This window comes from Trachurus trachurus, assembly GCF_905171665.1.
Source record: "Trachurus trachurus genome assembly, chromosome: 12".
NCBI lineage: Eukaryota > Metazoa > Chordata > Actinopteri > Carangiformes > Carangidae > Trachurus > Trachurus trachurus.
The window spans coordinates 9,373,404-9,389,612 of NC_139908.1; the positions used below are offsets into that span (position 1 = coordinate 9,373,404).

The 16,209-nt window shown below is 43.0% G+C and overlaps 1 protein-coding gene across 2 annotated transcripts in view; it reads right to left on the reverse strand.

Annotated features, from left to right (window-relative positions):
- The window catches only part of fibcd1b (fibrinogen C domain containing 1b), a 102,806-nt gene that overhangs the window by 58,611 nt on the left and 27,986 nt on the right, over positions 1-16,209 (reverse strand). For both annotated transcript variants that reach the window (XM_083982977.1, XM_083982976.1), the window contains exons 3-4: positions 11,050-11,529; positions 3,054-3,213 (exon numbers count right to left, since the gene is read on the reverse strand). In XM_083982977.1, the coding sequence (XP_083839103.1) occupies positions 3,054-3,213; positions 11,050-11,529 (640 nt within the window). The remainder of the gene's footprint in view (positions 1-3,053; positions 3,214-11,049; positions 11,530-16,209) is intronic.

Consider the following 16,209-nt stretch of genomic DNA (forward strand, 5'->3'; position numbering starts at 1 on the left):
ATAAATTATAAATCAAATAACAGCGACATATACCCTGAAGATAGCGCCTTTGTTATGGCAAAGTAGTTATTACACCCTAATTGGGAACTAATTTCTTAAAGATTTGTTTTAATTAACTGACTCCTGGCTCTATACAGAAGTAAAAAGCTACAAATTGAGCTGCAAAAAGGGGGGAGACTGTCATTGCATGAGACTTGGCTGTTATTGCCTCCTCCCTTTGTCTGTATAGAGCCCGGGGACATATAATGACCTGTCAGGTGCGATATTGCAGTGGTAAGAACAGGAGAGGGTAAAATTGCTGCCGTTTTAAGAATATTCAAAAATATTAGCCAGGGGAAAGGCTCTGAATGCCTGACAGACTCAGCACCGTGAGAAACATTACCAGTCGGAGCAAATGAGAATTTGAATCTGGTTTCAAACTAAATGCTTTATCTTCGCTTGCAGGCAATGCACAGAAATGCATAGAGTATAGGAAACTCTCCAGGGGGCCCACATCTACATATGTCAAGTAAACAACGAAATATTTATTCTCTCACATCTAATGTCACAAAGAATAGTAAATTCAAGCCATCAGCATGAAGTCCACCGTGCTTTCCATGAATATCTCTTGCACTACGGCTAATGAAAAGCTCTGCACATTTCGATAACAACCCCTTATCCCCACAAGTACCGTATATAAACTGGAACAGTAAAACTTCCTAACACATGGGACCTCTTTCCCACACAAAACTCCTCCAAACGGAGGCTGTTCTGTGTGTGTAGGAAAAAATATTAATAACGAGCTGTAGTCTCTTCCAGAGAGCTGACTGAACTGGACACCTGTTTCCACCAGGTTCCCTCTGAAATAATGAGAACAGGAGCAGCGTACGAGCAACGCTCCAACAGCCCCAACAGAGCTGACGCAGTCACCATTACAACCTTGTATGCATACTGACTTAACCATAGTTTGAAAATACATGGAGCTTGCATTATAATTATTCTTTATTCTGGACACTTCACCCAGTGTTTTCCCTGCTGTACCTCCATTATTATAATGCCAGACATTAGCCATGCAGTAAATATTATGCTCCGAGACTTATAATGTTTATTCTCTGTTAAGGCTCTTTTCAGAAAGGCTTTTTACTTCACATCTCATTGCATCATATTGTGAGGTGCTGCTGTAATTGTGCTTTCTCCATAGACTGTGCATGCGAGATAGGAAAAGCTATGCAGCTCATAAATTGACTAATGATTTCCTTCACAATGGGGGAACAAAAACAGTTTCTGCCTCTTTCGCTTGTATCATTACTATATAGCCAGGAGATAGCAAATTAAAGCAAAGCTCCAAGAAATAATTCTACAATTGGACTATGACACCTGCTGCGAGATCACAATTCTGCCAAGATCTAAAGTGTAATTTCTCTATTGATTGATTTATTATTTATTGCCGCCTAGAGTTCCGCTTTGTCTGAAGAAGATGTGTTAAAACAGGGAGGAAAAAATTCTGGAAGGTACAATGTGTGTGAGGCATAAAGACGACATTACCACTATTTCAGCACCACGGACAGAGCCTCAAACAGTCTAGTCCCACTGTCCTGTGAAAACCATGTTGTCCACCTTTCAAACGGTTAAGATAACAGCCCTGTTTCCAGCCTTTACAGCTGATTGAATGGGTTTTTTAAATAATTTATTAGCTCATCCACCCCTATGGAAACATTTTACCTGAAAAAATTTCACTTTTACAAATTCTTGGTCGGTCTTATCATGCAGGTCTTAGATGTGATTTTAGGTGCAGTTGTGCATCACTGATGTGCCCTCTATACATGTCAGTAATATTGATTAGATACAGAATAAAGATCTAATTTCCATTTCAAAGATGCATATTTATTTTTTGCCTCCGTGCATCGATAAGACTGAAGACGTGTCCGATGTGTACTCCACCTTCATCGCAATGTCAATACAGTATGTATATTGACTGTGAATATGTTAACTGTTACAGTTGCAACTGCACACCGGCGAATGTTTCAAGAGGAAGAGAAGAGAAGAGCTCCTCCAGAGAGTTCCCACACAGACGCAACGCTCCAGCTTTCAGTTTTATTTTCAAACCATTGTCAGGAGCAGCTAGACATTTTTTTAGCAAACCGCAGCTGATAGGTAGCAGGTGTGCCAGCTAATTACTCAATTGCATCAATTAGTCTGATGATGCCACAGGCCCAAACTGTGTGTAAGGCGGGATATTAATAAAACAGCGTACGTCATGTATCGAACTCCGCTACCCCTTCGAGTGAAAAGTGAGTCTGACAGCTTGGAAATATTCCTCAGCTCTTATTGAACATTCCCAGTACATGCCTGGGCCCAAATGTTTTTTTGCAAATGCATGAAACATCTAGCGTACTCTCACATCATGCTTCTCGGCGAATAACGTGAACAGAATGTCTCTCGCCCCATTATGCATACTGTACGCAGCTATACATGAATGGCTTCCACTCTGTGCTCCTTGGTTACCTATGTAAGGCAAATCCAACAGGGGAATGCCATTGGGTATGCCGTGCCTGGTTAAAAGCCTTCCAATGGGATGATGCCTCAGGCCCTCTTCTCGGCTTCGCAGAAACACGGCGCAATGGACATGCAAGTCATTTCTCATGTACAGTACAGTAAGAAAAAAAAAATAAAAATCCACATCCCCTTCGAAGGCCACGGGATAATGTGGATGAGATGCAGCCCAGGGAGGCATACTGATATCAGCAGGAGAGGCTGGGCTTTGGATGAATATGTGGTGAGATGGAGAACAGACAGACCACACTGGAATATACGGTATACATTTTTTTTTTTTTTTACAGCGGCATGGTGCAGACAGATGGAGGGGATCGTGACATGGAGCAGAATACAGCAGGAGACAAGGTCAAACATATAGGTAGCTACTGATGTATGAATTATTGTCCACACAGACACAGAGGGACACATTGAATATCAGACAGACAAAACCACAAAAAAAAAAGAAAAAAAAAAGAAAAGAAAATCCAGTCTCTCCCAGACAGGGACATGCAGCCGGGGATATGCCTCATTTCTCTTACCATTGGAGCAGCCCTTGAGTCGAGCTCCTCTGACTGGTGCCCTCTGCAAGTCGGCCTTGACACGCGCCTTCAGGCCCACGTTCTCCTTCTGCATGGCATTAAGCGCATCGCTCACTGAGTTCACTACCTTCACCATGTTGATCTGGCTGTCTGACAGCAGCTGCAAGACACAAGAAAACACATCCACGGTTAAAAGCCATTAACAGTGTAATTACACGCTGTTTGTTTGTTTGTCTTTTACCTGATTAAATAAAAACTGTGACTTCCATTACAGCATGTCTGGTCTGATTATCCCTCAAAGTGTTTTTTTTAAAAGCTCCAGTCAGAAAGTGCTTTCCATTTCTTTCATTACATTTATAAAAGTGACCAATCAGACATTTTAAAGTCATTATTTCTTAAAGTTCTTAAAATTTTCACCATACCAAAGTCGATTTTAAAACATGTAATGGTTAGCGTTTCTTCTGCTATGACCATTAAATTAAATAGTCAGTGGAAGAGTCTGTGCCTGCGCTGAATTCAAATGGTGTGTGATTCAAAGGAGACACATTTGTCAAGTAGTTCTGTAATTCTGAGGAGCAGAACAGCCGGTCCGAGCTATTTTGAAAAGGAAACATATTTGTGAGAGTACAAGTGCAGCCGGAGTGACATTAAGAAGACATCAAATTTTCATCATGGCTCAACCACTTGAGAAATAAGAAATACACAACTAGCTCATCTCCTTCTTTTGTGTTTCTGACTGAGCGGCTGCTCAAAGTGCGTTCCCTCTGCCCCACAGTGATCGATGACTTTCAGACCAGCAATCCAAAACATTTTTATTTTTTTTCCCACAGCAAAGCAAGAGGGGACTCAGGGGGATCATGAAAGCGATGCTCCACCATCAGACGTTTGAAAATACAATGATAAAAGACCAAATTCACTTGATCTATTTCACCACACCAACATTTCTCCTCTGGATTTTGATGCCTGCTTTAAAACATGTGGATATACATGTAGTGCTCTTCAGCAGCAAACTCAGATGTCAGAGTGCCCTTGAACACACCAGAAGGACAGTTTTCAAAGTGGTGCCAACCGCATGACCATGTGACACTCTGACTTTGGAAAAAATAATAATAATAATGGTGAATGTACAATAGAACTCTATGTAATATGTTTTGCTATTCATACTATACAAACCTAACACAGTTTATGTAAATTATACTTAAATTAAACTGGGCTACAACATGCACCATATTACCACTGGTGCAGTATAGAGCCCTTCGGGGACCTTAAGAAACGCACAGGTGCAAAGACCGCCCTGTGTAGCAAAGGCACCACATGGTATCCTATCCCCCCATAATGCACCCTGGCGATTGCCGTGAAGCACGCAGAGCCCTGTGGGAAGGCTGGTGATGAATGTGTGTGCTCGGCCTGGTAGAGAGCAGGGTAACCTCTCTGATCTGCTGTGGTCACTTTGTTTCCTGCAGCCCTTTATGTGCCGTTCTCTGCAGAAAGGTCGTTCTCACATATTGCCCTAGTTGGGCCGACGCCTATGCACACAGCCAGGTGTTGGGTCTTATATGTAGGCTACACACACACACACACATAGGGTACTTTTGAAGTTGTGAGAGACATTGCTCTCACTTTCACTATCCAAACTCTTCTGCTCCTTCACTTTCGCCCCCTTCCAATCACTCTCACACACATGCACACCCTGACAAACACCCGAGGTGACCCGCTGTGCTCAAAGTCATGCAGAGTCTCCCATCAAAGCTACATCTGCACAGTCGCATTCAGGTGTTAAACCTGCGTTTAGACAGCAGCTCCAGTGGCCTCTCTCTGGCCTCAATATCTATGCAACGCACCTCTGAGGCACAGGAGGCTGCACTGCAATCATATTACATGGACACTGGAGCTTTAACCCACACACACGCGCACACAGACAGACACAAACGCAAACAACACGACACATTTGCGCCCACATGCAAGTACAAAGAAAACCACACGCATAAATACACAACAGAAATGACCCATTGTGCACAGCGGCTAAGCTGGATGCAAGCAAAGAAAACTGGGTTTTCTGCTTTGTGAATGTGTCATTGTTGGGGACGACTGCTTTCTGTGTGCATCTGTGGAGGGGTGAGGCTGTCTGTTTTAGATTTTTTAAAAAGGTTTGGATATCACTAAATAAGACAGGTTGGTTGTCGACTTTCTTGTGTGCAGAATAGATTTAACATTTTTTCTATAGTGTTGTCATATATTTATAGTATACACACTGCATGTTTGTGTGTGTGAGAGACAAAAGCAGAGGAGTGTCTGCGGTGTTAATGCTAAGCCTTGACTGACACATCTATTAGGATGGCGGTGTAATTAGCTCTCATTAGGCAGCCTTTGCATTGGCTCACAAAATCAGTTACACCGCAGCACTTAACACAAGAGGTTTTCTTTTGTGAGTCGAGGTTTTAAAAATCCAGGCAAATTTGGGTGTTTTTTTTCCCCCTTTTCTAACAGATCTGTGTCAGACTCATGAAAGGAGGTTGAATTAACGTTTCTAAAAAGAGCCTCCTATTAAACCTCGACACGACTCGCGCGCTAATAATGAGCGCACCTGCTCTAAAAAGTCAAGTTTTTGTAGTTGTTACCGGAGCTTAAATGCATGTAATGTTTTGATGTTTTGCATCTAAACCTAACTGCTTTACACACGACTGAATTATCTATTTATTTTATTTTGCTGGAGCTGACAACAAGGTGTGCATTCCTGTTGGCCTGAATCAGATGTTCCATAAGGTAAAGACAAGCTCCCTGTGAAGGTAAAGTCACAGAGCAGGGAGGAGTCGCACGGCTGAAACTGGCAAGTAATAGGAAAAAAAAAAGAGAGAGAAGTAATTCATTCGCCATCTGCCTAATACAACAACATCTTCACCTCGCAGGCAGAGGCCGCCCAGCCGACTGCAGCCGCGGAGGAGCAGATGGGAGAAGTGAGAGGAGCCGTGAAGTCACAAGTCACCGTCTCTTTCTTCTTGACTAGTTGAACAACAACAACAAGAACATTTTAGCTACAAGTTTAAAATGTAATGAGAAAAAACTCTCTGGACCTGATGATCCACTGCAGACACACAATCTGTAATGACACCACATGAACCACATTTATGCTAATTCGTGTAGTTGTGTATTGCCATGTGTTGTAAACTCAGACCTGTAACAATTAGCCTAATAATCAATAAAGGTGTTTTTCCGATTTAATGTTTTAGTCATTTTCTTGCTGCATCTTCTCCATTGTGAGGATTTACTGTTTATAATGATATAAACGTTGGGTTGTGGTCTGTTGATCAGACTAATCAAAAAATGCATTAACAAGAGACGACATGATTAATCAGAAATTTAACAAGCACATTATTGCTAATGAAAATAATCATTACATTAGGGTTACACTGGGTCAGAGTAATGACTTCAAGCTTGTGATGCTAATATCAACCATCAGATGTCCATAGGGTCCAGTCAGACTCAATGTATTGACCGTTAACCCCTTCCTCTCCCCATTGAGCTCACATCTCCACATCCAGTATTTTTATTTCTCCCCACCATCATTTTCATCTCTCGGCATCTGAGATGCAGATGCACATTTTCATCTCCTCCACCTCCTCCTCAAGAGCCTCTGGGTGGTTAATTGTTTTCCCTGTGTTTTCTTTCTCTGAAACCAATAAGCTTCGCCTGAATAGTACTTTTTTTTTTTTTGAAGAAAGATGCTCATTTTGAACCAAGGGAGTAAAACGGAAAAACAAAAAGGGTTTTGTATTCTTCTCCATTAGCATCTTTGGTTTTATCAATATTCTTAAAGATGGGGTTTTAGATTTTACTATCCAGTCGATAAGTACTAGACTTGACTAACAGTATGATGCGGTACACACATGGTAAGCCAAACTCTGCCTCACTGCATCCCTCTCATTAAACAGCCTCAGAAAGCCTAGACATGTGAGAAGCAAAAAAAAAAAAAAAACAATGAATAAAAGATTACGCTGATGATGGACAGGGCCTTCACGCATAAAGGGAATGTTTTCATAGCAAATCAGTGTCATACCATACGTAGACTCTCTGATCTTTCATCAGGCGTTTGATTTCGCTCATGTATAGTTTAGTGTAGGTGTGTGGGAGGAGGGCAGGTCCAGCGGTGAAATCAAATCATTATTCATGACATAAAAAGCTGGAATGAGCCCTCAATGTTACTGTGCACTTATTGTCATTGTCTCACTTCAAAAAAAAAAAGTCCCTTCCACCTGCAACATTATGAGCTAACACACAATTTGTGGGCGACTGACAGGCGACCCTGTAATGTTTGTATTACAGTCATAAAATAAAGGATTTCTCTAGATTTGAAATTTACTGCAAAAAATTTGAAATAATGTGAGAAGAGTATAAACATTAGTCTGTTTATATTGTATTTATCATAAATGCATTATTGTGATTCTGTTTTATTTGTAATACAAGTTTGCAGTACAAGTTGGTATTGATCTAACTGATATTCTTCATTGCTTTGAATTGGTGGGCTAAATCTTCGATGTCGACCCATTTTGCCTCTTAGAATTGGGTTTCCATGTTTTATGTTTTGTGTTTATCCGCTCCTACTGAGCTTTTTTGAGTTACTCGTATCTGTGGCTGAAAGCGGCAACAAGCACCTCTATTGATATTCTTCTCTCACGTCCTCAAAGGGCTTTGTGTTGACCAGGATGAACATCTTGAGGCAATATGGTTTTCTATTTCACAGGAGCAGAGGTTTTGCTCTGAGATCCTCTGCAGAGGTTGTGGGTGTTGCTTGTCCGAAAACATTAGTATTCCACAGGCACATGATTCAGTTTAAACTGTGACCCGCGGTTCAAGGGAAGCGGTAAGTCACGTCTTCCGCGAAGCCTTTACCTTCTTGCAGTTGTTTTGCAGAACTGCATGTCAAGTCGGTTTAATATGTGGACTACATTTTATGTCAGTTCTCCTATGGAGGATCTAACCCTTCCAATTTCTTTTTTCCATGCTTAAGTGCATGAGGTGACAGAGCCTGTGCTCACCCCAGCTAGTGGGAATTATACACGGTTGCCTTGCACGGCCTGTGCACAGGGCTGCCAGTGCTAGTCGGAACAAAAATATATATTAACAGCTATTAATGTTATTCATAGCACTGACCAAAGATTTTGCGCTGAGAAAGATCCGTGGAGACAGCACCCTAAGAGGCAGAGAGGAGACCTTCAAGAGCACACTTTATAAGATGTGAAGTTTCACACTGCAGCAATGTGAGGATGTTGAAGTACTGTGAAGATTTGTGTAATTTGGATTCGGTGTTAAAAATTTTTGCTTGGATTTTACATAAACTGTGATCTTTAGCTGATGCTACTTTTTCCTAAATGCAGACACGCAGTTTCTATTAGTGTCAACAAGTGGACACGACGCGCTACAGTACAACTACTGCACTGTCCTTTTATATATACACAGTAAAAGCCTCTTGTTCGAGGCCGTGTCACAGCACAGAGGCCACTAATTACTGGACATTGTTTGTCTGAATGCAGTTTCAGGAACATAGAAGGGTCTCAGGTTGCATCTAGAAATCACAGGCTAATGTCGCTGCCATTGAAGTTCATGAATCTGAAGAGATCAAGCCAGAGCCGGACAAAGCACCTGCTTAGGGCCCCATGAGCACTGGGGCCCCAAAGAGTAATTCCCTTTTTTAAATCTTTAGTGCATAAACAACAAAAACCCTTAATTGTTGTCGTTACGCTTCACAATCCTGTTGCAGTTTTTTTTTTAAACCAAAAATAAAAGAAGCAGATGACGTGCTTACGGAAAATGCATTGTGTATTAGTTTATTTTGTTGTAGGCCTAGATCACATTCAGTATCCCACTCAATACTACATCATTTTGAATATTAAGTGTAAGCTGCACTTTTAGCTGAATGTGGTTCCATTTCAGACTAAAAACCATAGATGGGTAAAAACATGCCAGGCTTCATTCATAATGACGGATTAGAAAAATAAAAGTTTGTAGTACTGAAGGTGTGCAAATTATCAACAATCAGTATTATTGGCAGTAATAGTGCATGGGCCCCAATATATAATTTAGCTTAGGGCCCCATGGAGACTTGGGCCGGCCCTGGGTCAATGCTGGATCAATCCATGTGGAGTCCCCAAAGGGTTCAGGTCCATGGCCTCTGATGTGCAGAGGGGTTTCTGATGGTGGAGCAAAGACACTGACACACTGGTGCACATCAAGCACATACAATAATGTTATAAGTGAATAGAAAAGAAGAATATGAGTGGACTCATTGATAATAAAAAAAAGATGACAACATCACATTTTTAGAAGTGAATGTTGAAACAGATGTGTGACAAGATGGACTTGAAAGATATTGAGGATCTATGACGTCTGCTGTATTTTGGGTTTCCAAAAAAGGAAGGAAATGGAATAAAGACTTTTGATTTTGAGCCAACACGTGTGACATGTCTCATCTTGTCTGTCTGTCATTGTCCGTCTTTCACCTCATCGTGTGATTCATTTGAATACAAATGATTGTTCTTTGGTGTATCTTTCTATCTGAAGCTGTGAGCTTCACACAAAAAAGAGAAAAATGTTGAAAACAAGATTGGTCATAAACCCACAGAAATCAGAGGCTCCTGCTCGTCACCTCAGGGGTGTGTGTGTCCGTGTGTGTGGAAGGGGATTCTGTCTATGTTTCAGGGGAGAGACTGTTTCTTTGGGGGAGGTGGGGCAGCGACGCACACAGAGCCATTACTAACACTGGCACAGTCAGCTCTGTGTCATCGTATAAATCAGAAGTCCTGGCCACAGGTGGCTCATAGATCACACAGTCACACCACGGTGTCAGGCAGAAACAGCGGATATGCACACCACATGCCTCGCCTCAAAAGAGAAAATCAATCACCTGGAGTTTCTGGGCTGCCAGCAGCAGCACCACCACCTCCCGACGGCTCCGGTGCCCACTGCACTTTGCCACCTACACCACATTAACAACAGTAAAAAAAAAGGGGGACCGTCCCTCTCGATGCTTCCATTGTGTTCCCAATCAACACCCATGGTTCCTCGGCCCACGGAGGCAGGCCGCGCACCAATCCAGTGATTTCTGAACAATGTTGACACCCTGAGCTAAAAAGGTCTGTTGTTTTTTTTAAAAAAAGAAAAGGATTGTCAGGAGTGGAGTGCATTCGGTTGTTTTAAGCCGACTGGCTGGCAGCTATGAAATCTATTTACTGCAGAATGGAGAGGCCGAGCCAGACCAGACCAGACGGAGGGGCCAAAATTAAGAGCATGTAGTGTAAAGATTTTCCTGGCGCATTTAGGAAACACATCGTCAATAAATCAGTGTGGACAGTGTGAAACTAAAAGGGGGTCTAATTATGTTTCCATCCAATGTTGAGTCTGTCTTAGTCATCGAGGGAAACATTATGTTATCTCGCTGAATTAATGTGCAACTTGTTCTGCGTCTCCAATCATGATGGGCATTTCCTCCCCTGTGACCTCATCTTCAAACACTCCAACCGAGTTAAGTTATACTCAGTGGAACGCGAGCCCTATTTGCACTTTAATCTCGCTGTTACAGTGTGAAGAGAAATTAACATGGTCGACTTGGTGCCGGATGAGTGAATGATGGTGTTTTCATTGTGCAGTCAGGAGAAAGGAAGAGACTAAACAAGGCCGACCACGAGGAAAAAAAAAAAACTTGCAAGTCCAATGAGCTGTCGCCCGTCTTGAGGTGGTTTGGCAATCGATACGGATTGATAGATGTTTCGCAATCCAGTCCCCCGAGCTCCTCTGTACAGTGCTTAAAGTCCTGACTTCAGGAGGAGTGAGTCGTGTTCAGTGGATTCAGTTCATCTGTTTTACTGCTCAGCCACTCGCCGACTAATTAAATACAGCCATAAAAAAAAGACAGCAGCAGCAAACCCCTTTTTACGATAGTTTTCTGTACAAAATATCTTATTTCTGCGCGTAAAGATGCAGCATGTGCGTGTGTGTGTCTGACCTGTATGAGGCGCCCCTGCTCCGTCTGCAGCGTGTTCAGGTCTTGCCCCAGGCTTCCTTGCCCCCTGCGTAGAGACTCATAGTCCATTTTCAGCTGCCCCGCGTGGGCCGACAGCTTGGCCACCTCCTCGGCCAGGTTGACGAGCAGAGCCCGGTCCTGGCCTTTGACCGACTTCAGGTCGGAGTCGTGGTCGGTGAGCGAGTGGAGCAGCGAGGTCTGCACGCCCTCCAGCCGCAAAAAGTTACTGTTATAGTCGGGGCAGTTGGGGTCGATGAAGATGTTGATGCGAGAGCCGTCTCCTCTCTCGACGGTGACCAGGGCGTTCGCTTCGTCCTGATTGGTGGAGATGTGGGGGAGGCCATCGGACATGGGCGGGGCCTGGTAGTGGTTCATAAAAAGGATGGTGCCGGTCACTGTAACGGCCAGCAAGACGGCCACGAAGAGCAGGATGGTGCAGAGCAGGTAGCTGCAGCTCATCCTCTGGAAGGAGACAAGAAGGAGGGAGGGAGGGAAGGAAGGAAGGAAGGAAGGAGGGATGGGGGTAGGAAATGAGGAGGGAAGGAGGGAAAGAAGAGGAAAAAGTAGCCGTTAGTATTGCAATTGCTAAAAACATTAAAAAATTACAGCATAACACCTGCTTTATTCAAAAAGAAATGACTTTCATCCATCACGGGGAATGTTTTGAATGCCAGATGCTCAGTGCTCAGTGATATAACCATATTCCCATCTGTCTGCATGTAGTTTTGAATGATTTATATATCAACAGAATGTAGATATCTTCAATCGTCAACCAGCCTGAAACTGAAAGTTCTCAAAAACTCTGGAGGAGCCGGACATTTTTTTTTTTTTTGCCCAAACACCCCTGCAGTGGTGTTGATAGACGGAGGATGGGATGCTACCTGGACACACCGGTGGGAAACAAACAGTCGAGAAGGAAAACAGCAGAAAAATGCTGAGAATAAAAAAAAAACAGGAAGAGAAATAAAAACTCACACAAATGTGCCTCAGCCCAGAGCCAATAAGTTGTAAATGACCGAAGAGACAGTAGAATCCTCTTAGAGGAAAATGGCAGACCTCTACCAGTAATACAGTCTCCATTAACAGGACCATAAAAAGCCCTATATATGATGGCTCTTTATGATCTGGCACCGGTTTTTCCACTCAGGTCAACAGAACTGGCAACGGATCGCAGAGAGAGCAATATGGCCCACCTATGCATGATTAACAATGCCTGGCAACCCCCTCATCTTCCTCCAAATGAATCAGCAGCTGATCTCGTTCTGATTCTTTCTTTTTTTTTTTCTCCTACACTGGAGGTTGTTCTCACTTCAAGAGTGTGTGGGCAGGCGAGTGTGTGTTTGTTATTGGTTTGCATGTGGAAGTATGAGTGAGAGCAAGCTCATTAATATGTAAATTGGCCGTACAAGCACAGGGAAGCACACTAATAGACGGCTAATGGCCTGCTTTACGAGAAAAGGTTTATGGTTTATTTAATGTGAAGAAAATCAATTGTGTTGTGCAGGAAACTCTCCTATCCTCCGTCTTTGGGTGGAAGACATAAAAAAATAAAAAAATAAATAAAGCCCACATGGTGTTCTATGGTCTGGAAATGCATCCTATGATCCTGGTTTAGATCTGAGGATGGGTCTCAATTGCAGCCCACCTTTGTCCAATCAGGAGCCAACGTAAATGCACCCAAAAAGGGGTTCATGTGAGGGGATGGTTTTCTCACATCAGGCCTCATTTGTTCCCCCCCGGCCTCATTCACCAGGCACATATGGGGCATCGAGCCACTGAGCACATTTTTGTTGAGCCTGGTAAATCCCTGCTGGAGGTGTCCTGCTATGTTAAAAAAAAAAAAGATTCTAGGGTTTATAAAAAAAACAAAAAAAAACAACATCGCTCCAATATGGACTTGTTGAAGAAGACGATATACTGTATACATCTGGTTGACTAGAAAAATAATTTCTGACAGGATGTTTAGTACTTCCATGACTTTGCACATTTTGATGTGTTACTTCCAACCCTGAAACATAAAAGGCCATTTGGCTGCATCTGAGTACATTGATTTAATTCATGCATTATATTTTTTCCTCCCTCCATCCCTGCATTAGCCAGCTTCACTGTGGTGCCTGCTGTTTTTCTGGACACCGCTGGCACGTATGGAAGCACTGTTGCTTAAAACTGCCCCTAGGCTCTGTTTGTCCAAATGGGTTGGAGAGACACACACACACACATATATACACACAAAAACATGTACAGATACACACAGACACTACATGCTTTCATGCCACTTAAATTTCCAATGCACATGCACATGCACACACTCACACACATAATTTTGCACACAGCTCCTTTCCTTTCTGCCAAACACTTGCAAGAGACAGGCAAGCGGATTCACATATTGCACATGAAGAAAAAAACTGGAGCACTGCTTTATCAGAACCTTCCCACTTCTCCCTGTTTTCTCACCCAAATACATCATCACAGAAAAGAGCTCCAGGGGAGTATTGCCGCACATAACATTTTTTGTCTCCTTGTTCTAACTCGACACGTAGACTCTGACTGCACGATGAAATCTCTCCTTGCATGTCAAACAGTGTTTTTAGCTCGTTTTTTTTCTCCTAGTGTACGCGAGTGCAGGTGCAGCTGGGAGAGATTGTGACTTGGCTGAATGTGTGCGCGTCCGTGCGAGTGTGTGCGCTGTGCGTAATGTCTATAATGGTCTCACTCTGCAGAATGGCAGCAATGTAACATTCAAACAGTTCCACTGAGCTCCATCGCCGACGGGGGCCAAGACATCAGTGGAAGCCATCATCGACACGGCGTTATATAGCATACTGATTGTTAACTTAACATGGGGGAGATATATGATGGCAAACCATTACGCTGACAGCAAGGCGCGCGCACACACACACACACACACATGGAGCTGACAAACCCTAAAGGGGAGGGAAGGCGTTTTTGTCACAAAACTTTTCACATTCACTGCAACAGGCTGGTAACGATCCACAGATGTTCACCCAATTACGCCACAAGGTAGACGCTTTCAACGTACAGATTCGTACCAATTCTGCGAGAAGTGAAGGTAACTGACTGGGTGGCATATGAGAGGGGAAAAAATCTTGCAGCTGTTAGACTGTTTTTTTTTTTTTTTTTAAGTATATTATATATTTTGTGTATTTTGCTCTCACAGTTTACTTGAGGTTCTGGCCCTGTGACAATCTTTTGTCCTCCAAAAAATCAATTCAATTCAAAATCTCCCTTTTTTTTCTAAGGTCATCCTGACATAAAGTCTGCAAGAATGAATCACAGGGAGAAAAAAGGAGCTTTTGTTGTCGGCTTATTTGCTTTTTCAATGGTCAGTAAAAAAAAAAAAAAAAAAAAAATCAAATGCAAAAAGGCAACACGCTCCAGGACCGCAATCTCTCATCTCAGCTCAAGAGTGGTAGTAGGGTGACGGCACTGAGAATGGGATGTAAGCGTCCTCTTAACACTGCTTTTTTTTATTTTAAATGAGTCGCTCAATCTCGCAGTGGGAGCTCGCTCTGTAATTAGCGGCTGACTTTCAGATCCTCTCCTGTCTCTAACTCGTGCCACGCCACGGGATTGGACAGGACAACGGGGGAATTCTGATGGAGAGATAGAAAAGGAGAGGCAGAGAATGAGAGAGAATTCCTCTCTGTGGAAATGATGTTGTCCTCCCACGCAAGAGCATTGGCAGACAGTTCTTGGACGAAAGGCTTTGTCTGCTCATTAGATAAGCAGGAAAGCAGCAGGAGTCTCGCAAGCTGTCTCCCTCTCTCGCTATCCGTCTCTCTTTCTCTATCCCAAACACAAAACGCACACATACATTATATTCTGTATGTGGACACAAATGGATTCATATGGGAGGACACAAGTTGACGCCACCCAAGTGATGCACATGAAGGCACCTGCAGCTTTAAATGCTGAATTAGCACATATATAAATAGCAAGCACAAAGGCACTATTTCAAAAGGACACGCTCTGGCAAATTCCTCTTCCATTTCATTCACCTGCAGCTTGAATAACACGTTCACATCGGTATTTAATACAAAGCTTCCTCCCAAATTCTGCCACAAGCTCATTTCCCCCCACCACCATTGCAGCCATCATCACTCGGCACAGTGCGAAGAATCCGCGGGGCCTAATCCCGGCTAATTTCTCATGTGTTTTGGTCCCCCAGTTGAAGGTTGTGCCATCGCTGCCACTCAGTGGCAAAATGTAACGGTGTAATATGCAATAATCCTTCGCGCCGCCGTCACCGAAGCAGCAAGGGAAGCGGATTGTGATGGAAATCGTCGCCACTGATGCATAATCCCCCTCCACAGGTGAGCAAGTCACCTATTCATTGCGTGCCCCTGTTTTTTTACTGAGATGACGGCGGTGGAATATATAGACAAGAGGACGTTTAAAAGGGTTTAATGAAGGGATTTCATTTACATAACGCTGCATTTTTTCATTTGAGTAATTTCTATCCATCCAACCAGTCATCCATTTCTGCCCTGTTTAATGTTTGCTGAGGCCTCTGCCAACCTATAATGCACAATATGGCTGTTGTTGCAGGAAAATCAAACTGTGATTTAAGAAGCGGTGAAATACAAATGTGAACAAACTGATAATATTCAGAGTCAGTAAAGTTTTACAACTCCTCTCGTAGGTTTCTCTCTGCAGCAACAACAGGTCGGCAACATACTTAAGATAAAACACTGAGAGAAACCACATCCTGCACAGCTGGAAGGACCGTCTTGGTGGGCGGGGCAGCCGGGGCTTGGGGCATGGCGGAGAGCTGTGACAGTCAGCTTTGATGTGACATCACAAAGTTACGGAGATCCTGACATACTGTTTAAGATCACCGTTTCTGAACACAGGCTGTGTGTATTTCTCTGCAGACTGAGCACTTTGATATTTTCACAGTATTAATATAAACCTAGACCTGCTTTAGCATACAAAAACATTGAAATCTCACTGGGGACTTTAAAATAATGTTTTTTCCCCAAATAAAACTCAGTTTCTTTCCTTTTTCTTTGTTTTGACAAGTGTTTTACAGTGTAAACTTGTCTTTTTCAGAATCAGCACAACCTCAGCTGAATATAAAGGCTATATGTCACCCATTAAAACTCCCATACTGTAGCTATT